This window comes from Coenobita brevimanus, chromosome 65 (assembly GCF_032717465.1).
Source record: "Coenobita brevimanus isolate Jiangsu-jjx chromosome 65, ASM3271746v2, whole genome shotgun sequence".
NCBI classification, from domain to species: Eukaryota; Metazoa; Arthropoda; class Malacostraca; order Decapoda; family Coenobitidae; genus Coenobita; species Coenobita brevimanus.
Window position 1 is genome coordinate 7025908 of NC_137018.1, and position 25299 is coordinate 7051206.

At 41.0% G+C, this 25299-nt stretch overlaps 1 protein-coding gene across 1 annotated transcript in view; it reads right to left on the reverse strand.

Annotated features, from left to right (window-relative positions):
- Nucleotides 1–25299, reverse strand: part of LOC145404877 (protein kinase C-like) — a 128464-nt gene that overhangs the window by 98927 nt on the left and 4238 nt on the right. The window contains exon 2 of the mRNA XM_080276378.1: nt 22191–22226. Coding sequence (XP_080132504.1) covers nt 22191–22226 — 36 coding nt within the window. The remainder of the gene's footprint in view (nt 1–22190; nt 22227–25299) is intronic.

A 25299-nucleotide genomic window follows, 5' to 3' on the forward strand; every position in this document is an offset into this window, starting at 1 on the left:
TAATCACACAGATATAAGCATCTTCAAGGGCGAAAGGAATATGGAAAAGATAGAATAAGTGATGAGACGTGTAGAAGAAATAGACATCAGAAGTAGGAGGAGGAGGAGGAGCATGCCGAGAAAGTGATTACAGAATGTAGCGAGTAAATCCTTGAATCACACAGACCTAAACATTAAGAAGGTTCGGGTAGTGTTTGAAACAGAGCAAACTGTAATGGAAAAAAGGGGAAACATGTATATTATTTATGATTCTTGACAAGTTATTAGTGAAGCGGTCGATGTAAACCACGGTGTACCACAGTCAGCGTATTAGAAGTGTGTAGATTTTAAGATAGTATACGTTATTTGAGAGTGTTGTGAGCGAGTGGAGAATACTATAATGTTTTTACTCAAACTTGGCCCAGATTTTCGTCCTTTAGCAGTTTATTTCCCGTAGCTCAGTGACAGAAAAAGACAGTGCTACGGCTGTACATCCATTCCATAGCACTTCTTCGTGACTGGCATCGTATTCAAGTGTTAATCTGTTGTTGTAGTTCAGAATTTAAGATAGAGAGATGCCAGTTGTAGGCCAAGTTAGAGTAAAAGCAGTGCAAAGAGATGGCAATTTTAGGCCAAGTTAGAGTAAAAACAGTATAGAGACTTGGCAGTTTTGGGCCAAGTTAGTGTAGAAACAGTATAGAGAGGTAGCAGTTTTTGGCCAAGTTAGAGAGATGACAATTTTAGGCCAAGTTCGAGTAAAAACAGTATAGAATAATGGCAGTTTTAGTCTAAGTCAGAGCAGACAGTGTAACATAGCTTGCCTCTGTGCGCCACCCCGCTAAGACGAGTGAAAAACAGTGCTGCACAAGGTCTGAGTAAGTTAATACGTAGTTCCGTGATAGCAAACCGAGGCACCTGTGTATACCTGAACCCGGGGAAGGCGACACCACACCTGGCCCTCGGCGAAGGTGTCTAGGTGCGATACTTCGGGTGAGTGGGCCCTTTGAAGCCGATGGGAGGCTGTTATCAACGTCATCTCCACTTACTTGTTATTGGGCTGAGGGAAACTTATGGATAAACAGGGACAGTGTGACATGGATGTAACACACACACACACACACACACACACACACACACACACACACACACACACACACACACACACACACACACACACACACACACACACACACACACACACACACACACACACACACACACACACACACACACAAACACACACACACACACACACACACACACACACACACACACACACACACACACACACACACACACACACACACACACACACACACACACACACACACACACACACACACACACACACACACACACACACCCACACACACACACACACACACACACACACACACACACACACACACACACACACACACACACACACACACACACACACACACACACACACACGTATATCCTGAGGGCAATATATTCACGCCGTTACATCACTCATTCATCGCTCACATGCAGCCTCAAAGTTACAGCTCGCTTCATGTGGCTTTTTACTGTGGCCAAATGTAGGAGTTCTGAGTCATAGGGAGAGGGAAGGGAAGGGGAAGGGGAGGGAATGGAAGGGAAGGGAAGAGAAGTGGAGACAGTGAGGGAGTTGAGGGGAAAGAGGAGGGGGAAGAGAGAGAAGGAAGAGAGAGTTTACGAGAGAGAAAGAGAGAGAGAGAGAGAGAGAGAGAGAGAGAGAGAGAGAGAGAGAGAGAGAGAGAGAGAGAGAGAGGTGGGAGTGGGGAGAAGGTAAGGGAGGGAGTGGTGAAAAGAAATGGAAGGGAAGAGAAGGGAAGATGGTGAGGAAAAGTAAAACGAAGGGAAGAGAGGGGATAGGGTTGGGTAGAATGATGGGCAAGGAGGGAAGGTGAAGGAGTGTATGAGGGAGGGGTTGAGGATTAATATCAAAAGGAGAAGGTGGAAGGAAAAGGCAGATAGAGGGGATATGGAAGAGGTAGGAAAGAGAAAAGGAAGAGGGTGATGGAAGGGTGACAAGAAGGTTGTGGCTAGAGAGGGAAGAGGAAAGGAGAGAGGGAAGAGGAGGGAAGTGTAGCTCAGGTAATTCTATATCACATGGTCACAGGCATTGCGAAGCTCTATAGTCGGTTTACCTTTACCTGACAAAGCTGGGCCACTCCACAACACGATTTTCAATGAGTTTGAGTTTTGAGGTAGGAATGAATCTCCTTGTTTACTATGAGGTAGGAATGAGTCTCCTTGTTTACTCTGCGGTAGGAATGAGTCTCCATGTTTACTTTAAGGCAGGAATAAGTCCTCTTATTTCGAGTCAAATCAACCTTCGTTCTGCTTTCACTTGGCCACTAACTGAGGTGAACGGGGTTAGATTTTTCCGTCAGGCAAGAAAATAACTCAATAAGTGCAGTGATAAAGATAGGATAAGACTCCTTGCTTGTATTAAGCAATTTTACTTCATTTTTCAAACACTGTAACCTGTTGTAAATTAGTCTTTATTTACTATTGGAGAGTGTAATACTATAATGTAGCCTACTCTTGACATGTATCTGTAAGCTCACCCCATAATCGTAGAGGGATGGGCCTTGAACAAATCGCCTTCATGTTGCCTTGTCCTCCGCTGTCAGGCTGCCCTCCCTTCATCTCACGCTACCCTCATTCATCTCACAGTGTCGTATGTGACTTCTAGGAGGCGAAATTCTTCAAATGTTTAGGAATTTCTGCTGTTGGATATGTACCCTTGGTGTTTGAAAGACGTACCAAAGCGAAGAAGAAGAAAAGAAAGTGAATTGACGCCCTGTAAGTATTCTTGGACCAAAAAAATATATATATATGATAAATTTAATAATAGCCTAATGTGCTTACCTTGATTAAAGTTCACCAATATTATATGAATATTATCAAGACGAGGCAAAAAAGAAGTAGATTTTTCTTTTTATCTCCAGAAGCAATCATACCAGACTAACTCTTAATTAAAGGACACGAATTATGACCAATGGAGAAGTGAACGACAAATATGAATGTCATAGAGAAGAAGACGAAATAGGAAATATAAACAGTGTCCTCTTTAGTATACTGTAAGCCTAATTTCTCGCTTCAGGTTAACTACAGGGAAAAAGACACGAATCGCGAGCACGCAGAGGGAAAAAAGTGAACCACAAACCAGAAGGTAATACAGGAAACAAATTGATTTCTCTTTAACATCCGCAGAGTCACTGGGGCCGAAGGGAAAAATGCGGGAACGACTACTTATGCAAAATTAGGAGCAGAATTAGTGTAGCATCTAATTCTGACGTCCTCCCCTCCCACTGATCACCCGTATCCCACCGGATTTTACAAGGAAACGCGATTTCTCCTTAGCGTCCACCAAATCGCAGTTTAGAGAGAGAGAGAGAGAGAGAGGGGGGGAGGAGGGTGGCATAAAAATTCAGAGTAACAGCTCCAGACTCCTCCATTCACTCAGATCACTAAATAGCCGACCAAATCCTAGGAGAAAGCAAGTAGATGCCTCGTCATTATTTACAAGGAAAAGTATACGAATTAAGACGAATGCGGAGGAAGCGAGTGACAAAAACAGGAGCAAAATTGGCGTAATACCATCTCCAGCCTCCTCCCTAGTCCCCCTCCTTCCGGCAGATCATTAATTTACCACCTAAACTCGGGAGACAAATCAGTTTCCCCCTATTTTACACATCAGTTAATTTCCACCTGTTATCCACGCAAATTTCTCCTTATTACACACACCAGTTGATTCCCCCCTATTATCCACACCAATTAATTTCCGCTATTATCCACACAGATTAATTCTCCCCTATTATGCACACCAATTAATTTCCCCCTATTGTCCACGTAACTAAAGGTGTTAATAAATAAGAAAAGCAGAGGAAGCGATTGATAAATAAACAGCAAATTTAATGTAAACTCTCCTTCAATCTCCTTTCGTCCCAGATCACAAAATGCCATCGAAACTTAATAGAAATCAGATAAACTTCTTCCTCACATCAAAGGGCACAAATGCAGAGGAAGTGAGTGACAAAGAATGCAGAGGAAGTGAGTGACAAAGGACCCGGATGCAGAGAAAGTGAATCAGAATACAGAGGAGTGTGCGACAAAGAAACAGAATGCAGACATGAGTGACAAAGACCCAGAATGCAGAGGAAGTGAGTGACAAAGAACCAAAATACAGAGGAAGTGGATCAGAATGCAGAGGAAGTGAGTGACAAAGACCCAGAATGCAGAGGAAGTGAGTGACAAAAAACCAGCACGCGGAGGAAATGCGTGACCGGGAAGCAGAATGCAGAGGAAATGCATGACAAAGACCCAGAATGCAGAGGAAGTGAGTGAGAAAGCAGCATCAGCAGCAAAATTAGCTTAAAATTACCTCCAACCTCAGTTCCCTTCTGCACGTCACTAATATACCACCACATCCCTCCCCCCTCGTGCATCCGTCTCGCCACCTCGCCCTCCGTCAGTCCCTGTCAGCGTGGCTCCTCTGACGGGTGTCCCAACTGCGTAAATATACCTCGCTTATGAATGAGGAGTTAATCTTTTCACTCCTGATGGCCGGATTAAGAGATCTAATCCTTCCCAACGCCAGAAGTATTTAGGGAGCTACGTTATATACTCATGCAATATCTTTAATTCTCTCTCACTGCAATTGCTAAACTATGATATTTTATTTTTCCTAACTACAGACGATTTTCCTCTGCATAAAGCATCCTTACATCACTTCTATCTGTTGTGGGTATTTCATTCTTGCACACATGGTTGAGGTATTGATACAGGACAGAGAATTGTGTGTGTGTGTGTGTGTGTGTGTGTGTGTGTGTGTGTGTGTGTGTTTGTGTGTGTGTGTGTGTGTGTGTGTGTGTGTGTGTAGATAGATAGATAGATAGATAAATACAGATATATAATGTATCTCCTGCATTTTCGTTACGATCGGACTCTACAGCTTACTCACTTGAAATTGACCAAGTTCTTTTCAGGTAATTCATGATACCTGCAGCAATCTTTTTCTTTCTTTTCTTACTTTCTTTCTTTTTTGCTCAGAAATTATTGAACAGAGAAAGGGTTAGTGAAAAAGTGCCTAACCTCTTCAGTTCGAAAAGCCTTTTTAATTTAATACCTTCTGAAGTTAGCAAGAATTGGGAGAGAGAGAGAGAGAGAGAGAGAGAGAGAGAGAGATGGGAAAGTTGATAAGCATCCCTAGGTAAACCAAAGAGTAATAAGAAGCTAGGTAGAGTTTAATAATATCCAAGGTTCGTCAGACCATCCCAGTCCCCTCAATCCTCGCTTTTTTATACCCCCTCTCTCTCTCTCTCTCTCTCTCTCTCATGACAAAATTAAGGACTGAAAACGCAATTATTTCTTCTAATATTACCTTTGTCATAGCATAATTCCCTTTCTGTCTTCGCCATGATATTCTTTACTTATCCCACTCAATTTCGTGTCTCGATTAAACAAAATTCGCACAGTTTTCATCCTTTTCTCATGCTTCTTTATTTTTTGCCCCACTTCTTCGGTATGTCTGCCTTTTTCCTTTTTTTGGGGGGGTAAAGTTAGCTATGCCGTCCGTCCTCTTTTGTTGAGCTTTTTCTTCTCGTGCAGTTTTTTGTTTCCCTTTTGAATAATTTGGCTATGTTTTCATATTTATTTTTTTTTTTACTTTGGTTCCACTTCCTCGATCGATTGATCCAACCATCCATCCGTCCATCCATCCATCCATCCGTCTATCCATCCATCCAATTCTTTTCTTCCCCATCAAGAGCGTAGAGGCCAGGACTAGGCTAATCATTGTCGACATTTATGGCGAAGATAACCAGCCTCACTCGCCCCTGAGTCGTATTATGTGAGCAATAAACCCTAGCAGCCCTTTGATGTAAACATTTAGGAGTCTCATCCGCTTGGAGCGTCTCAGCTTACTAAACCACCAGGCGTCATTTGGTTATATACTTATCACTTAGCGTAGTATATGATTTCCTGGAGTAGTCAACCGGTTGGCTTGTCTCTCAGTGTAGAGTCGCTTGAAGGCAGTACTACATCGAGTGAGTGAATGGTCGGCGCCTCAACCTTCCACATGTCACTTGAAGGCAGCACTACATCGAGTGAGTGAATAGTCGGCGTCTCAACCTTCCACATACATTTACTTCTCGTTACAATAATTTTAACTAAGCTCTTATCCTTTTATGTAACATTCTGTTATTTTCATCTCTTCCAGGTTGATTCATTTCCCTCTTTCAGTGGTTTTAGCTCAGTTCTTATCCATTTTATTTTATTTTTCTGTTATTTTCACCTCTTCCAGATTGATTCATTTCCAGTTACAGTAATTATACCTCAACTCATCGGTTTATTTTATTTTTTCTATTTTTTTTTTCATCTCTTCCACATTGATTCATTTCCCGTTTCAGTAATTTTAACTCAACGCATTCATTTATTTTATTTTTCTGTTATTTTTATCTCTTCCAAATTGATTCATTTCCTGTCTCAGTAATTTTAACTCAGCCATTTATCTTTCTGTTATTTTCACCTCTTCCACATTGATGCATTTCCAGTTACAGTAATTTTAGCTCCTCTTTCATCCTTTTCTTATGCTTCCTTCCCCCCCACCCACAAACACTTCTCGCCGCCCTCCTCTCTATTTCTGGATCAAACACTGAGCGGGAGCATTAGCAGGCAGGCAGGCTGGTAAGCAGGGAAGCAGGGGGTAAGGGGTAGGCAATGAGGTAAGAGATAGGGCAAGGAGTAAGAGATAAGGCAAAGGGTAAGGGGTAGGGCAAGGGGTAAGAGATAGGGCAAGGGGTAGGAGGTAGGGCAAGGGGTAAGATATAGGGCAAGGAATAGGAGGTAGGGCAGGGGGTAAGAGTTAGGGCAGGGGGTAAGAGGTAGGGCAGGGGGTAAGAGATAGGGCCACGGGTAAGAGGTAGGGCAAGGGGTAAGGGGTAGGGCAAGGGGTAGGAGGTAAGGCAAGGGGTAAGAGATAGGGCAAGGGGTAAGGGGTAGGGGAAGGGGTAAGAGATTGGGCAAGGGGTAAGGGGTAGGGCAAGGGGTAAGAGATAGGGCAAGGGGTAAGGGGTAGGGCAAGGGGTAAGAGGTAGGGCAGGGGGTAGAAGATAAGGCAAGGGGTAAAAGATGGGGCAAGGGTAAGGGGTAGGGCAAGGGGTAAGAGATTGGGCAAGGGGTAAAAGATAGGGCAAGGGGTAAAGGGTAGGGCAAGGGGTAGGAAATGGGGCCAGGGGTAAGTAGTAGGGCAAGGGGTAAGGGGTAGGGCAAGGGGTATGAGATAGGGCAAGGGGTAGGAGGTAGGGCAAGGGGTAAGAGGTAGGGCAAAGGATAAGAGACAGGGGAGAAGGAGATAAGTAGGGAATATGAGCAGTATTCTCGTTGGTAGAGGATGCTCCTTGACACCTTTTCCTAAGCGATTTATTTTGTTTATTACGCCTTACCGTCCTCTTCTGTGTTACATAAATCCTTCCAGTATTGCCGTAACATAACTAACGTACACAAGGATATTAACCAGCCATATACGGAAATAAATCGCTAAGGAAGAGGTGTTAGGGAGCTTCCATACCCGACGAGAATACGAATCTGTGAAGTTGACACGTACCCTCCCAGCTAAACATCTCCGTTGCTCCACAAAGACATACGAACATATAAAATCAAATCCTGAAAAATGAGAAGATTGTTGTAAATAGAAACTTGTGATATTATTATTTTTTTAGTGTTTAATTTCTGGACAGTACAAGATTTATATATGTATTTATTATTATTATTATTATTACTATTATTGTTATTATTTTGGGGGTGATAGTTTTCCATGTATTTAAATTTTGTGGTAAATTTAGCCATATTCAGCCATTAATACAAAGCCTTCAGCACAGTATTTATTTCCAAAACTGATTAATGCTTCCCCTGTTTGAGTCTACTGTGTATCGAATCCTTTTTTTCTATTATTTTTTTTAACTGTGCGTCTGTATGTTTGACCTCCAGTACCACCACCACCGTCCTCATCATCATCATCATCATCATCATCATTCCACGCCTTCCCTTCTCCATCTCCTTCTCCATCACCTCCTCCTCCTTCCTTCTCTCTCTCTTACCCAGTAGCGACTGGCGAATTGAAAGAACGGGTCTGGGCCAACTTTTATTTTCTTTTTCCTCTCTCTCTCTCTCTCTCTCTCTCTCTCTCTCTCTCTCTCTCTCTCTCTCCCCCTCCCCCCCCCCAAGGACGGAGTAGAATCTTGCTTTGTCTCTTCCTCTCTCTACGAACGCAAACCGTATCTAAAAGAGGGAAAATATCAGGATCTGTTTTTGTTAATTACAGGAAAGACAGAGAAAGGAGCCTGTGGGTATAGTATTACGTATGTCTTTTGGTTTCCCTGTTAAAAGTGAATATTAATTACGAGAGAAAATCTACCTCCTATCATTAAGTCTTATCCAGAAGGCCAAAGTCAAAAGGGATATTGGCTGATTTTAAAGATAAGCAAGTCTTATATCCAGTTAATTTTTATCAGCAACAATTCAATGGTGAGAGCCGTAAAAATGAGTTGCCTGAGAGGAGCATGTGGGGCTACGTGGAGAGACAGACAAATAAAAAAGTGAAGGAGCACTGTGGTGATGTAGGTGTGCCTGAGGATGGAGTCTGAGAGGCTGACTAGGGGAATGTATGATGGAGAGAGGAGGGGGAGACCGAGGATAAGATGGTTGGAGGGGATGGAGAGGTGTATGAGGTGTGGAGCTGAGTTGGAGAGACGTTAGCCAGGCAGTAGAGGACAGGGTAACATAGAAGCGATTCGTTTTAGGCCAACCTTTGCGGGATAAAGGTGTCTGACAGAAGATCCAGTAGATGAGTGAAATAATCTCGTTCTGTCTTTTTCCCACTCCACAGCTTACGTGAGGAATGGGGAAAGCGGAGGAAGGGGTGGTTCTAATCGAAAACATTGTCATAGCAGCCGGGAATGCTACAGGAACCTTTTAATGGGCTAATTTTGGCATTGATTTTTTTTCCCCGCTCACTTTTTATAGAGTCTGTTGCAGTGAAGTAAACCTGCATCGCTTGATAATGTTTGTTTCACTTAATAATAACACTACTTGGTTTTAAGATGTAAGTATACGTCTTAATATAAAATCATAAACTGTCTTCAACACAACGTAAGCTCAGGAAAGTTCATAAATACGCGCCTTGGTCAGTAGTGTGAGCCAAGAGGGGGTTCATTCACAACTCCTGCTCTATTTACACAGGTGTCCGGGTCTTATGCATTGTCAGGGGCAGGAGGGCGTGGCTGTTTATAGCTTCAATAAAGGCCAAGTACGCAGCCCATCCATCCCTGTCACCCCCTTCGAGTTAGCTTTACCACCCCTCCTCTTGTTTACCCAGTACAAAATAATGAGGGCAAAGTATTGGGTGCTTACTTTTTTTTTCCCCTATGTGAAGATTAGCTTGTGTAGTGCTGTGCTGTTTTCTTCTTTATATCGCCAAAATGTGTGTGTGTGTGTGTGTGTGTGTGTGTGTGTGTGTGTGTGTGTGTGTGTGTGTGTGTGTGTGTGTGTGTCTGTGTGTGTGTGTGTAACAGTTAGATGCAATTTTCAGTAAGCTATGTGTAATAATATTTGTTATACTTCATTCTCACTATCATTATAAGATATACTTCAGTGGTGGGATCCCTGGCAGTGAATGGGTTAATGAGCACTGTATTACGAAAGGAATGTCGTAGCAAAACATGGCAATATCGTAACGTCAAGTACCACAACACAGCGAAAGCATTTACAATGTCAGTACCACTAGACAGGAAAGAGTGCAGCATCTGAATCTTTTTATAACCAGACGCCTTTATTGTGAGGGGGTGACCTCGAGCAAATCGCCTCCACGTCCCCCTGTCCTCTTCCATCAAGCAATCCTCCCTCCATCTTGCACCACTCTTATTCATGCTCCTTTCCACCTCTTCCCCCACTTCATCATCTGTCACCCTCACTCAGTCACATACACTACCCATCCAATACCCCTCCTCCCTCCTCCTTATTCGGTGTAAAGACCCAAGACCAGCCCACAGTCATGAAAAACTGTAATCCTTTCATTTTGAGGGGTTTCCTAAATCGAATAAAACAGTCTGATGATAATAAAAGTTATCGTATGGAGGAGTGTACTGACGAAAGCTGCAAACATGTTCACTACGGAAAATTTCTCCCGAGCAACGCAAAATCGTCGAGAATAGGAAGAACGAAATTTTAAAAGACATCTTCGCATTCATGGAGCTAAGATATAAGCATAGATTACGGCCTTACCCCCTTGGTGGCATTACACGATGGGGAGAAAAGGAAGAACAACAGTGACCTTGAAATTCCGCCCCACAAGCACTGACTCGGGAGTAAAAGTAATTCCCAAATCGGAGTGCTCCATCATTCCTCTCTCAAAATAACGCCAGTAGGTAAATCAAGCCCTCAGTTCACCTCACTTTCGGCGTCTGCATTTTTCTCGGCGGCGGCACCGGAAGTAGGTGGCGCGTGTGGTTACTTGGGCCGAAAAACACTAATGGGCGAGACTGAATGTAAACAGAAGCCTTGGCCTCCTGCAGCTGCCCCCAGATGGCGCGCTCTCAGTCCCCCTCCTCTGCACTTAACAATAACATTTGGTGTGTGTGTGTGTGTGTGTGTGTGTGTGTGGAGAGAGAGAGAGAAAGAGAGAGAGAGAGAGATGGGGGGGGGTACGTGAGATGATAATACTGCACTAGCAAAGACAGGAGGAGACAGATGGAATGAAGAGGTGACAAGGAACAGACAAGGATGAGAATATTGCTTTTGAGAGAGAGAGAGAGAGAGAGAGAGAGAGAGAGAGACGAATTTCCCCTTCGCTATGGTCACTTTCTTTTTAATTTATTGATGATATCCCCAAACGATTTTATTATTATATTTATTTGTGAAAATTTTTTAGAGCTGCAGTGGTTAGGTAAGGGCTTCATTAACCTTGTCAGTAAGAGAAGCCTCCATCAAATCTAACAGAATCCTTTGCAGATAAGAATTAATATATCAGTAATAATACGTCCTATGATGAAACTTCCTGTAAACTTATATTATTAACCAGGTTATAGTTAAAAAAATACCAGTGATCATTTTATTTTACCATAGTTTTCCAACATGGCTGTTTTTAACCTTCCAGTCAAATGGCGATTATTTTATTCCATTTTCATTCTCCGTCACTCCAGGTTTATGCAGCATATTTTTTTCCCCCCAAGAGTTGTAAATATAATTCATTCTCTTTCCACACAGATTTTATACGGCCTAAGATTTTTTTTTGTCTGTGCTAAAGTCGTAGATGTTATTAACCTCTTCATTCGTAAAGGTGTTTCCTAAGCTGAGTTAAAGTCGTCTGGAGGCAGCAAGAATAAGACATAAAAACACGTCCTGGAGCTGAATGGGCTAACAATCATCTCTTTACCCTCCCATACGGGCATTTTACGTCAATCCCGTCCTCCACCTGTTCCCATAAATGAAAGCCTTTTAATATCCTCCACTTAATTAACCTCAGCCTCCCATCCTCGTCCCCATCTTTACAACCCCCATACTTGCTGCATACGTAAACACATGATAAATTTCCTTCCACATATGCTGCATTCGTAAACACACATGATAAATTTTCTTCCACATTTGCTGCATTCGTAAACACACATGATAATTATCTTCCCACATTCGCAGCATTCGTAAACACACATGATAAATTTCCTTCCACATTTGCTTCATTCGTAAACACACATGATAAATTTCTTTCCACATTCGCTGCATTCATAAACACACATGATAAATTTCCTTCCACATTTGCTGCATACGTAAACACATGATGAATTTCCTTCCACATTTGCTTCATTCGTAAACACATGATAAATTTCCCTCCACATTTGCTGCATTCGTAAACACATGATAAATTTTCGTAAACACAAATACTACATTTTACTACACATTTGCTGGATTCGTAAGCACATTTATGATCAATTTCCCGTCTAGACTAAGGACCCTGTTCTCGCTAGTTAAGGACTCCCCTAACACCTTTTCCTCTACGCTTTATTTATGGTTGTGACTGGCTAGTATCATTTTGTACAATACATTATTTATGCAGAGAATGGCGGTGTTGGGAGGATTTATTGTAACACAGAATACGACGGCGTGATAAGCCAAATAGATCGCATAGGAAATGGTGTTAGGGAGTACCGGCGAGAATCCCGCCCAAGCAGGACAAGGTTAAGGAGAGAGCGGAAAATCATCATCCCATGTCTTTAGTTGTTCTTATAAAAACATCTTAGTTGCGAAAGGAAGGTTGTCTTAAGGTTGTTGTGATTCTCAGTCTGGAAGTAGATAAAAGGTTGTCAGATTAGCCTTTAAAAGAGAGATAAGGTGAGAGAGACCGGAAGTCAAGAGATAAGAAGACACACCGGGAAGAGGCAGACCGGAAGTAAACAGAGATAAGAAGATGCACAGCGGAAGTAAACAGAGAGAGAGAGAGAGAGAGAGAGAGAGAGAGAGAGAGAGAGAGGTGCTTTATCACACTGAGGTCGGAATCGTACAAAGAAAAATTTATCTTCCCAGTTTCGTCCAAAGAAAATGTACAACTCGCGAAAAACAGTGAGAACCCCATCTCTATTTATGTGTTTTTCAGAAAGTTCGATTTTTCCGCTATATATTCGTCAAACTTTGGGTATATACCAGTGTGTCTGTACATGGGACGTATTCTAAGAGGCCATGGAGACCGTAGCACCCGTCTGAAAGTGATTTATCCTACATGCTGTATATTAACATTCTCCTACATGTTATTTTTATTGATTTCGAATTCTTTTAATTTGTATCAGTAGCATACAAAAGGAACTGAGGTTAATGTGCCAAATAAATCGCTAAGCAAACAGTTTAACGACCTAATGCCAGGCCGTTAGATTGGGATAAAACTTGAAAGAACTCTCCGTTTCATTGGGCCACATCCTCTCTCTCTCTCTCTCTCTCTCTCTCTCTCTCTCAAAAGACCGGAAAGCAAATTAGCCCTGTCTGTCTATTGCTATCTACCTATTGCCAGACGCCTCAATCCCGTTCAGGGTGGCCACAAACAAATCGCCTCCACGTCGCCCTGTCCCCCGCCATTTCACTGCCCTGCTCCCAACTCACACCCCTCTCTCTCATATACCTCTCCACCCCATCCCTCCATCTCATCCTCGGCCTCCCCCTCCCTCTTGCCCCCTCCACCTCACTCACATACACACTCTTCGTCAGTCTTTCACCTTAAAGTGATAATTATGCGATTATTTTTAACTGAATAAATAATGTCAGTAGAGAAAATCAACATTCATTATCTGTATACATTAATTTGTTGAAAATGAGGCTGGCTGAGTAAGTATGTATTTCGCTGAAGTAACACCGACTCAGGAATTACACTCGTTTAGCCCTAATTTGACCTAAAATTGCCATCTCTCCCAAAATTACCTTCTCCTAAAATTGCCATCTTGCAGAGCTGTTGGACTTACACTAAAATATGATGCTAGCCACGAAGAAGTGCTGTGGAAAGGATGTAGAGCCATAGTCCTGTCTTTTTCTATGATGCTAGTCACGAAGGGGTGCTGTGGAAAGGATGTAGAGCCATAGTACTGTCTTTTTCTGCTACTGAGTTACATGAAAAAAATCTACAAAAGGACGAAAATCTGGGTTAGGTTGGAGCTAACGATGTAGAGCCATAGTACTGTCTTTTTCTGCCTTTGATCTGTGTAAAATAAGCTTCAAAAGGACAACATTCTGGGCCAAGTTAGAGTAAAAAGAGTGTATAACGCTGGACTGCCCTGTTAATACCAGGCAATACCAAGTGGTGTATTTGGCGTAGGTGTCAATACCAGGCAATACCAGGAGGTATGTTTGGTTTAGGTGTCATTACCAGGCAATACCAGGTGGTGTGTGTGGTTCAGGTGTCAATACCAGGCAATACCAGGTGGTGTGTTTGGTTTAGGTGTCAATACCAGGCAATACCAGGTGGTGTATTTGGCGTAGGGGTCAATACCAGGCAATACCAGGTGGTGTATTTGGCGTAGGGGTCAATACCAGGCAATACCAGGTGGTGTGTTTGGTTTAGGTGTCAATACCAGGCAATACCAGGTGGTGTGTTTGGTTTAGGTGTCAATACCAGGCAATACCAGGTGATGTATTTGGCGTAGGTGGCAATACCAGGTGGTGTGTTCGGTGCAGGTGACGTGTGGGAACGGCCATACCTGCCAGCCGGAAATGTGGGGCGCCATCTCACGGACCAACACCACCAAAACTTAGTATTCGACTTGGCACTTGGTCTACGTTACCCCCCTCCTCTCTCTCTCTCTCTCTCTCTCTCTCTCATTACCCTGGCTCCTGATTGATGTACAGTTCACGCAAAAAGTATTGTTTTTCTTGGTGAGCTTTACATTCTGACAGGGTGATTGATAGGGAGAGAGAGAGAGAGAGAGAGAGAGAGAGAGAGAGAGAGAGAGAGAGAGAGAGAGAGAGAGTGGGAAGCTAAAGTCAACAGGAAAATAACTATCAATAAAATATAGCGTTATTATTCTATGCTTTATTTTCTGCAGTAATAAAGGACGAGAACCGAATAGCAATAATGTATGTTTTATCTCCGTATAAAAATAATAATAATAATAATAATAATAATAATAATATCAATAATGTGTGCCGTATGTTTTTCCTTCTGAGACACCGATGAATGTACAGGTAGAAAGAAAAAGACTATTACTGTGACTTCTGTTACATTAAGAACTATTGATTAGCGTATAATAATAATAATAAAAATAATAATAACAATAGTAGTAGTAGTAGTAATAGTAGTAGTAGCAGTAGTAGTAGTAGTAGTAGTAGTTGTTGTTGTTGTTGTTGTTGTTATACTACTACGACTACTACTACTACTACTACTACTACTACTACTGTATAATAATAATAATAATAATAATAATAATAATAGTAATAATAATAATAATAATAATAATAATAGTAATAACAATAATAATAATAAATTCATTACTCTCCACTTCACATTCTGAAACACAAAACAAAGAATGCCGAAATTCTGTACTACATCTAAGGAAGTGGAATTTAGGAGTTTGGGCAAGTGTGTGGAGTAAACAGTGTGGAGAAGACAGAGTGGAGAAAATAAAAAGAAATGGTGAGTGAGGTGACAGAGCCAGGTAGTAAAGGTTAAGAAATGGCCTTGTATCGCATGCAGGAAAGCGATTTGTAGTAAAGTCTGTCTTGTCTTGCGTGGATAAATAAAGAGAAGCAACAGTGTGGAAGACAGATTGCAAAAGAGTCAAGTTAACGCGCAGTGGGTCGCAGTACACGTGTTTCATGAAGAAGTGCAATGACATGGATGTGAAATAACCTGCAAAAAGGAGAAAATTTTGTTCCAAGTTTGTGTGAAATGGGCACAAAGTTGAGCATCTGGTAATAAAAGGTGTTCCAGGATTATTGCATCTTGTTGTGATTGCATACTTTTAATATATCCATGAAGGAAGAGTAATGCAGCAGAAATATAATATGCACAAGTGGAGAGGGTGAGGAGTGAGAGACTGACTAGTGTCACTAGGAGAATGTATGTGAGAGAGGTGGAAGGGGGAGACCGGGGATAAGGTAGAGGGATGAAGGGGAGAGAGATACAGTATGAGAAAGATAGGGTATGAATTGGAGGCAGGGCAACCAAATGGCAGAGGACAAGGCGACGTGGAGGCGATTTGTTTGTGGCCACCCTGTACGGGATTGTGGCATCTGGCAGTTGACAGACAAATTATATATCAGTGGAAGAATGAGTGTAAATGCTACAGTAATACAGTATATACAAATAATACCACATATCAAAGCAGGAATAAGTGAATTGAGTGTAATTGCTACGTGAATATATGCAATTAAAATCACATATCACAACAGGAGTAAGTGAACAGCGTGTAAATGCAACAGGAATGTGTATGTAAAAACTGGTAGAATCACATATCAAAGCAGGAATGAGTGAATTTCATGTAAATGTGAAGGACAGTTGAGTGTGCGTGAGGCGGTAGGAGAAAGATTTATGTGGAGGGGAACAAGGAAGTTGGTGTAGTCAGTAGGCTGCACCGCGTCGAGGAATGCAAAGAATCAGGAAGTGAAACTGACACTTCCCAGGTACGCAAGTCGTCGCTATCGTAGTCGCCAGCTGCGTGCAAGCTCACCCAGGCGCTACAGGGGGTGTGGTGTGGATGACGGGTAGAGGAGGAGTGGAGGGGGAGTGTGTGGCGTTGATTGAAAGGTGGAGGTAGAGGACGTGAGGAAAAAAGTAAGATACTCCGCATATGTAAGGTAGCAACAATCACTTCATACCGTCTTCGAGGTGTAGTTTTTCACCTTCACGTAGCCCAGATTTTCGTCCTTTTATACTGTAGCTTATATCATGTAGCACAGTGGAAGAGAAAGACAATGCTGTGGCCCCACATCCTTACCATAGCACATCTTGCTTCGTGACTGGCATCATATCCAAGTATTAATCCCCTGTCACAACTCAGCATTCAAGATGGAGAGTCGGCAGTTTTAGGCCAAGTTAGAGTAAAAAGTGTATAGGCTACCGAAGTCCAGTTTAAGGATGGATTACGACCATACTCGCCTTGAGAGAATTATATGCACGAGAAACCTCCAGCCACCTCGTAGGGATGGAAATTTTTAAGGACGTCACCCATGCTGGAGGTTTTGTCCATTCGACCTGTATCGATGGTGGTGTCCAGTGAAATATTTAAAGTCCGATCCTCTCTTACCTCTAGGTATTGGATTTAGAGGTTGGCATTCTCATCGGGTAAGAAAACTCCCTAACACCCCTTCCTTAGCGATTTATTACTGGATATGGCTGGTTAATGCCATTTTGTATGTTATTTATGCAGAGTATGGCGATTTTGGGAGGGTTTTTGTAACATAGAAGAGGACAGTAAGATGTAATAAGCAGAGTAAATCGCGTAGGAAAAGGTATTAGGGGACCTCCTTAACCGGTGAGAATTCGTATGCTTAAACCTAAATCACAAAGTGGAGTGCAAAACCCAAATTTGTAAAGGTTATTTATGGAACCCCCTGTAGTTATTAGGTATGGTTAGTCTGCATCCCATATTAAAGAACGCAGTCAGCTACCATATAGGAAGGCCAGATACGTTCCATCTAGCCTTTGGTTCCTTCTTCCTTCCTTTAAAAAAAAATACTTTAAAAATCATCGTCAAAAATATAGGGTCTCCATTCCACTTCTTGATTTCAGTGTGTGTGATATATATATATATATATATATATATATATATATATATATATATATATATATATATATATATATATATATATATATATATAAAACCCACGACTTTGAAATGTGTACTTTAAAGTTATTAAAGTAAATAATAATAATAATAATAATAATAATAATAATAATAATAATAATAATTATAATAATAATAATAATAATAATAACTGCAACATAATAACCATAATAAGAATCAAGAGAGAGCGGGAAGAAGACCAGAATTGCGTCGTCTGAGTGAAGGGTTTTAAAGTGGCATGAGTGTTTGTGCGTCCCTCGTCAAAATCTTGTGACCTCAGTTATGGCTTCCTGTACGAGCGACCTGTTGACGCGATTGGCAGCCGCTCGACACCACTCACTGACTTAGGTGCGTGTCTTTACTTCCCCCAATTCATTTACTGCCATGGCGTCTGTTTTCCTTTTCATCGCGCTGTCCGGACGAATTTTTTGACGATTTCATTCAGGTCTGCTATTAAAGGATCTGATTCTCGCAATACCTACCTCCTCCAGGTCAAAACGTTCTCCCCAGAGCTAAAGAAAACCGTCTCGAGGCTGCAAGAATAAACGGAAAAATATATCAGTGGATTCAGGGGGTGAACACACTAGGCTGCTTTGACTTACTCTCAGCTGTATAAAATCACCTGACGTTACCATGAATGGACTACTAAGCCCTCCATCATGAAAGGGTAAACAGTAGCAGCATTGAGAATTTCAGACTCTGTATTCATTGATCTGAATTTTAATCGTATATTGTAAGAAAAAAAACAAAATAGTGATACTGTCCTGGCCATGGGAGGGATAAATTGGTGGAGATTCATTTCATATTGTCGCTTATATTTCACGTAGCTCGATAACCTTTCTTCAGCCAGAGCAAAATTGAAGAGGCATGGCAAAACTACACGCCCACCCTACAGCAAGAGACTGTGTTATAACTGAATGGGGAAAAATTAGGAATGCCATAGTTAGCCCTAAAATGTTTGCCGTAACTCTCCCGGTTGCTATGACAACGCTTTCTCTTAGAACCTCATCCGCCTGGAGAAACCGTACGTCTTGCCTACTCCTAGCAGCGAACTGTGGATTGGGAAAATGAAAAAAGTCCTCTTATTTTGTCCTGTATTTTTAGTAATTTCTCATAATTTTTAACGAAGAAGAGCCCTGCTAATTTCAGATGTTTTTTCTCAACTTAGAGAGAGCCCGTAGTAATGATAATGAAGTCTGTATCTTAACCCTTTCAGTTAGAAAAATCCACTCATAGCTTAACAAAAGACTATGAAAACAGCAAGAACAAAACGTGAATTACATCGCCGTAGGGAAATGGGTAAAGGAAACCGCAGATTACTATAGTCGGTTTGTGTCCACCCGTCCAAGATCCCTGATCCATTTTCAGCTTAGTTGATGGACAGGTTTAGTCAGACTGGAAGAAGGCTGTGACTAGTAATCAAGGAGACTCATTTCTACCTCGTATCTAAGGCTCACTGAATTTCATGTAACCACAGCATAGTGCTCAAGGTGGGATAGTTGACTAGTTCCCTTACATGAAAACAGACGGGCTTAAAATGGTATCATTAAGCCTCTTAATATAATCTGGGTGCTTGATATTAGATCACATCTTTCGAAATTATTTACCTTCAGCGAGATTTTTGGTTCATTGGAAACGAATGTGGACGGGATGAAAAGACTTCCTTAAGACTTTGATGTTAATGGTGACTAATACTCTCAGCCATCTAAGACTCACTCTTGAGGGTATAAAAGCATCTAGTATTATCTACCGAATGAAGTCTTACCTCACTACCTTTGAGTAATATATATATATATATATATATATATATATATATATATATATATATATATATATATATATATATATTTTCTCATCAGCCGTTGAGGTCCACTGCAGGACCGGCCTATCCCTACCGAAGCAGGAACGATACCATCAGTGTATCTCTACCCAGTGGCTTAGGCTGTCTGGTAGGGACTGTATGTAGGGTGAGAAGTGCTTGTGAGTGTAATTGTTGTGTTGTAGTGGCTTTGGATGTGTGTGTAGTCTGTGAACCAAGTGTAATCGGCCCGCCTTAAGCCAATTGGGTGCAAGGTTCAACCACAGCACCCCTTGTGTCTGCCAAAGTAGCAAGTGGCATGGTGAACGATTCCCAAAGTTTTTACAACTCTGGCGAGGGGCGAACCGCACTCACTAGCGTGCGAAACGCACACTCTACCACTGTGGATATATATATATATATATATATATATATAAAATGCAGCATAAATATCGATCATAAGGTGAAATAAATTGTGAATTATGTACACTCGGTAAAAAAAGTATCGGTGCACAACATTGACGAAACATTTTGGATCATGGTACGAAGGTCTCTGAAATATTTGTGTCCGACGTGTTGGGAGGTGTCATATAACGTCATCTGAGGTATCCCCTCGCTAAAATATAAATAAACATTCTGAACCTGCTACAGCCAGGCATAACAAGTTACCAACCCTCCCACACAGCCAGCACGTGAGTGAATATTTTCGGAAGACATCGAACCCTCTATGCACCGAAACTTTTTTTTTTACCGAGTGTACGTATAATGTAATAACTTTTAGCTTTTCTGTCCAGTGACTTATTTCTAATTAAACTCTTGCAACATACAGACGATTTTTTTTTTTTTTTTTTTTTTTACAGGACTTCCCGTACTGGAGTAGTTAGATATCGCCCCGACTAACCTAACACCAGAGTTTTTTCCTAAAGTTAACAGAATCGTCTGGATGAACCCATAGTAAGTTAAAATAATTTGCCAAGTTATTGAAGGGAGTAACGTCAGGGTAGGAAATGAATACACTGAGACGAATTAAGGCCGACATAGATTACACATAAAATCCTTATTTACTGGAACGTCTTGTTGTAGTCAGCGTGCGACATTTATAGAACATCTTGAGGTTAATGTAATACAGGAATATGTATGTGGTGAAGTGAAACTGAAATACACATTGCATGTATGGGGTGGGGATATATATGAGAGAGAGGTTATGCGTTGGAGGGAGGGCAGCCAAATGACAGAGAACAGGGTGACTTATTTGCTTGTGGCCATCTTCTAAAGGATTGAGGCGTCTGACGAGATGGACAGACAGACAGACAAACAGACGGGCGGACGGACGGAAAGATAGGTAGATAGATAGATGCATCAGAACACCTCTTATACGACCTTGATTATTATGGAAGGAACTGAAGATATATGAGATGACGATGGTGAAATATCCATAACATTCACTGACGCACTGGGAAGCTTTGATGTCAGCGTAGTAAATGAATGTATTAGTGTGTGGGGCGAGGCTGGGTCCGCCCATACACCCTCCCTCACACCACTCACACACACCGCCACACGCTCATTGAAGGACATATTTCTTAGTTTATTTTTCCCACTTCAGAGTATGTAATCTTCAGCAGCTGAGATTATGGAATATTCGCTTATTTAATAGTCACCCTCGCATCGGAGTACATTATGGTAGCAGGAAACACATCTTATGGATTTAGTGCAATGTTGCAATATCAGCCCCTTTCAGTATTTTTATTTCTTTATGTTTTTAGCAACTGTTAGACGCTTTTGACAGTCAAAGGGTCCTAATATTTTCAAGCAACTTCTGGACGTTTCTCCCAGTCAAAATGAGATTTCTTTGAAGGGGGCTGAAATTCAGATACACACATTAGCACTCTCTCCGATAAAGTACTTAGACATCACATACAAATACATACATACTCATAATAGACAGTCCATCTTTGGATATATATATATTTAGTTCACATTGCTTACCTTATACTAAAATAGGGCAAAATACCCTTCATGCATATAATGCTGTGTTCTTGCAATTACGAAAGCACACACACTAAAAATGCTTCTCAGAGCCGAACTGCAAAAGGATACACGGAAATTAATCGTGTCATCATTCTTCACACTATATTATTATGCTTTGTAGGAGCCTAGGGGAAAACTATAGGAACCTAGGGGAAAATTGTGGGAGCCTAGGGGAAAATTGTAGGATCCTAGGGAACATTGTAGGAACTTAGGGGAAAATTGTAGGATCCTAGGGGAAAATTGTTGGAACTTAGGGAAAAATTGTAGGAACCTAGGGGAAAATTGTTGGAACCTAGGGGAAAATTGTTGGAACCTTTGGGGAAAAATTGTTGGAACCTTGGGGAAAATTGTTGGAACTTAGTGGCAAAATTGTCATAACTAGTAGAAAAAAAAGAGAGGAAAAAAAACGCACACACGAGCCAAACTTGTGATTCTGATCACTACCAACCAACACACTACTTTTTACCACCGTCTTCGTGTGGATCTATGTCAGTCAACTCAGTCTTGCCTCAGTCTTGCTTCAGCCTCTCGTTAGCAAGTGCTGTCTATTGAAGCTTGTATTATGGTAGAGGCACCACAGTACTAACGTTTTGCCTGAGTATGGAAATGTTTTAGTTTATTAATTTGGTAACGAGAGAGAGAGAGAGAGAGAGAGAGAGAGAGAGAGAGAGAGAGAGAGAGAGAGAGAGAGAGCAGATAGAACAGCTCAAATTTTCTTGAATAAAAAAGTGTAAAGTAATTCAAAGCATTTTAGTTGACATTTGAGTGGAAACTCGAGCAAAAAAAGAAAAAGGAAAACGAAAGTCCTCTTTGGTGCGTCTGTGGGTCGTATTCTAAGTGGCCTTGGAGATTTCGCAATACCACTTCCGTAGCGATTTATTTTGTACATTATACTTCTGTATCCTCCTGTATGTCAGTGATGCAAACTATGTCGGTATTAGAAAGATATAAATAACATAAAGGTGCATATGAAGGTATAATAAGCAAAATAAATAGGAAGAAGTGCTGCGAACTCCTCCATGCCAGTAAGAGCACGGCCCTGTGACATATCTATAACCAACCTCTCTTCGATCCCGCACTGCCGCCTCCACCTCAGTCTGTGTAAATGATAAAAACTGTAGTATAGGAAATCTTGAGTACATCTTAGCATCAACTTTAGTATATGAAATATTGGGCACATCTTGGCATCATCTGTGGTACAGTACCGTCAGGTGAGACTGCCCTGAACCACCGAGATTAACCTAAAGTAAATACGGATATAATTTTCTCCTTCAGTTTTAGTGAAGAAATTAAGTTCACTGAGTTATATATATATATATATATATATATATATATATATATATATATATATATATATATATATATATATATATATATATATATATATATATATATATTCACACACAAACCCGCTTAGGTTAATATCAGGAGTTAAGCTTACTCTCATTCTTTGTAGAAAATCCTTATCATTTAAGCATTACAGTCAATTTGTGTAATATGTAGTATGCTATTGTACATCTTATTATATATTATGAAGCACTGTCAAGGAATGCTGTAATTTACTAGATGTAAACTGTCAGTTTGACAATGTAAGAACAGCCATCACAAAAGATGTAGGCGGATTATTCCATTTCACCCTAAGGTTTTTTTTTTTTTTTTTTTTAATTGCTAAATCTTCTCTATCATTTAAGGAAAGGCTGTTCAGTATGAAGATAATGTCGACTTTTTACCTTTAATTGCGTAATAAGACTCTGCGTGCAGATACCAGAACAGTGACAGATATCTCCGAGTTTTTAAAACCAGTGGTATTATCGCTCGTGATTCAGAAACCAGTCTAACGTTAATGTAAGTTGAGATGCTGAGGTTTTATAATGAGGGTGACCATAGATGACGTTCTCTTGATTCAGTCGTTCATCGTCCGTATTGGTTTAGAATTTATAAAAGAATAACACCTTTGTTTTGTGTAGTGGTGGGGGAACTTACATGCCGCAGTGGCCGTGGCAGGGTCTGTCGTGCCGGACACCTCGCTAGTGAGGGCACAACCAAGAGATGCCACACCTTGGGGAGGGGGAAAGAATGCTTCTTCAGTATCCCAGCTTGTCGTAAGAGGAGACTACAAGGGGCCATTTTGTCTCGCATCTTTTTCTTCTTATTGTCCTCTTTTCTGTCCTAACTCTCCTCTTGATATTTCCGTGTTTCTTCCGGCTTTTATATTCCCTCTACTCCTATCACGTTAGACATTTGGTTCGATGACATGAAGAGGTTATGGACTTCCCATTAATATTGACCCTTTCTCCCTTACACCACTTTCACCCCAAAGCCATTTCAACAGCAGCCAGTGCCATTTAGCCTTATTATGGCTTGGTGCTAGTTCTTCATTATTCCTTCCTTCCTTATTTTGCATAATTCTGCTCTTGTGCTTCTTGCATACTGAGGAGCCTTTTTAAAAGTATAATCTGTAATTTGATAATAACCCATTGATGGTTCAAGATTCCCACCAAATAAATTGACATCTAAGTCTTAATTTAGCATTTCCAGTGGTGACTCTATGATAAATAACATATATTCATACTTGCGTCATTTTGTTTGAAATATTGTATCAGTATGTGTACGGCAGTTTCATTTTTAGTGAGCAATTTATGAACTAGGGCGAAAAACAAGGAAAATGGGACAACTTAAAAATACTAGGTAATAATTTATCTCAATATGTTTTGTATTCCGAAGCAAAGTTAGGTAATCATTATGTAACGTGTTCTGATAATGATGCTTTTTAGTTTCATGGCGTTCTGTTATGGGGTTTTGTTATTTGATGGTGTTCCTGTTACTTCATGATATTCAGTTACTTGACCATGTTCAGTACTGTGGTAAATAAATAACATGTGCTCGAATCTTGTAACTTCATGGTGTTGTGCTCATGTGTTCTGTTCATAGTGTTCTGTTGCTACATGGTGTTCTGCTATTTCACGATGTTGAGTGTTGTGGTCACCAATTATGTACTCAAACCATGTTACTTCATGGTGTTGTGTTACTTCAGGGTGTTGAGTGGTGTGGTAAATCAGTAACATGTACACAGATCTTGTTGCTTCATAGTGTTCTGTTACTTCACGGTGTTCATTGCTGTGGTAAACAAATAACACGTGCTCTTATCCAGATGGTGTGCCGCTTCCCCATTCACACGTGCGCCTTGACAGACTCACTTAAAGAGGCTATAATTCTCTTGCACAAACTTGGCCTAGATCTTCGTCCTTTTGCAGCTTGGTGGCAGAAGAGGACATTACTAAACCTATACATCCTTTCCATTGCACTTCCTCCTGACTGGCATCATATTCCAGTGTGAATCTATTGCTACAACTCATCATTCAAGATGGAGAGGTGGCGGTTTTAGGCCAAGTTCGAGTAAAAAGAGACTAACATAGTACTGGGCTATCCAATGTATCACACCTCCCTTGATCTTACTGCACTGACGGACTGTACTCGTTTTACACCAGCTTGGCCTAAAATTGCCATATCTCCATCATGAATGCTGAGTTTTAGGAATGCAGTAGTACAAAAAAGGCCTTTGGTTCCTTCTTCCGTGCATAAAAAAAAAATTGTGACGTTATGAAAAAATGCTGTGGAAAGAATGTATATCCAGAGTATTGTATTATATTTATTTATTTATTTTTTATTTCATCAATTATTTATTTGCCATTCAGTTACATGAAATAAGCTGTAAAATTAAAAACAATATGGATCAGGTTAGAGTAAAAAGAGTACTGTATAGTTGAAAATATGGAGCAGGTTAGAGTAAAAAGAGTATAGTTGAGTCTGTTCTTGCTTCCTATAGATAACTGTATTCAGCTTAGAGCTAAGTTACATTGAGCCTTCGTTAACTGCTTCGTTGCCACAAATCATTCTCAAGTTGAATGAAATCGTCTGGAGGAAGGAATAATAAACTGCAAGAATACGAAATCATGTTGAAGGGGTTAGGACAAAAATATGAGGGGGGACAGGAAGGTAGGACAAATAGCTACAAGGTACAGACGGTGAAACAGAAGATAATGGTAGTAAACAGTGGTATGGTGTAGGTTAGAGGAGGGTAGGGCAGATGCAAGGCCCAGACGAAGAAACGGATGATCGTTGTGGTAGACAGTGGTATGTTAGCTAGGATAAAGGTAGGACAGATAGCTA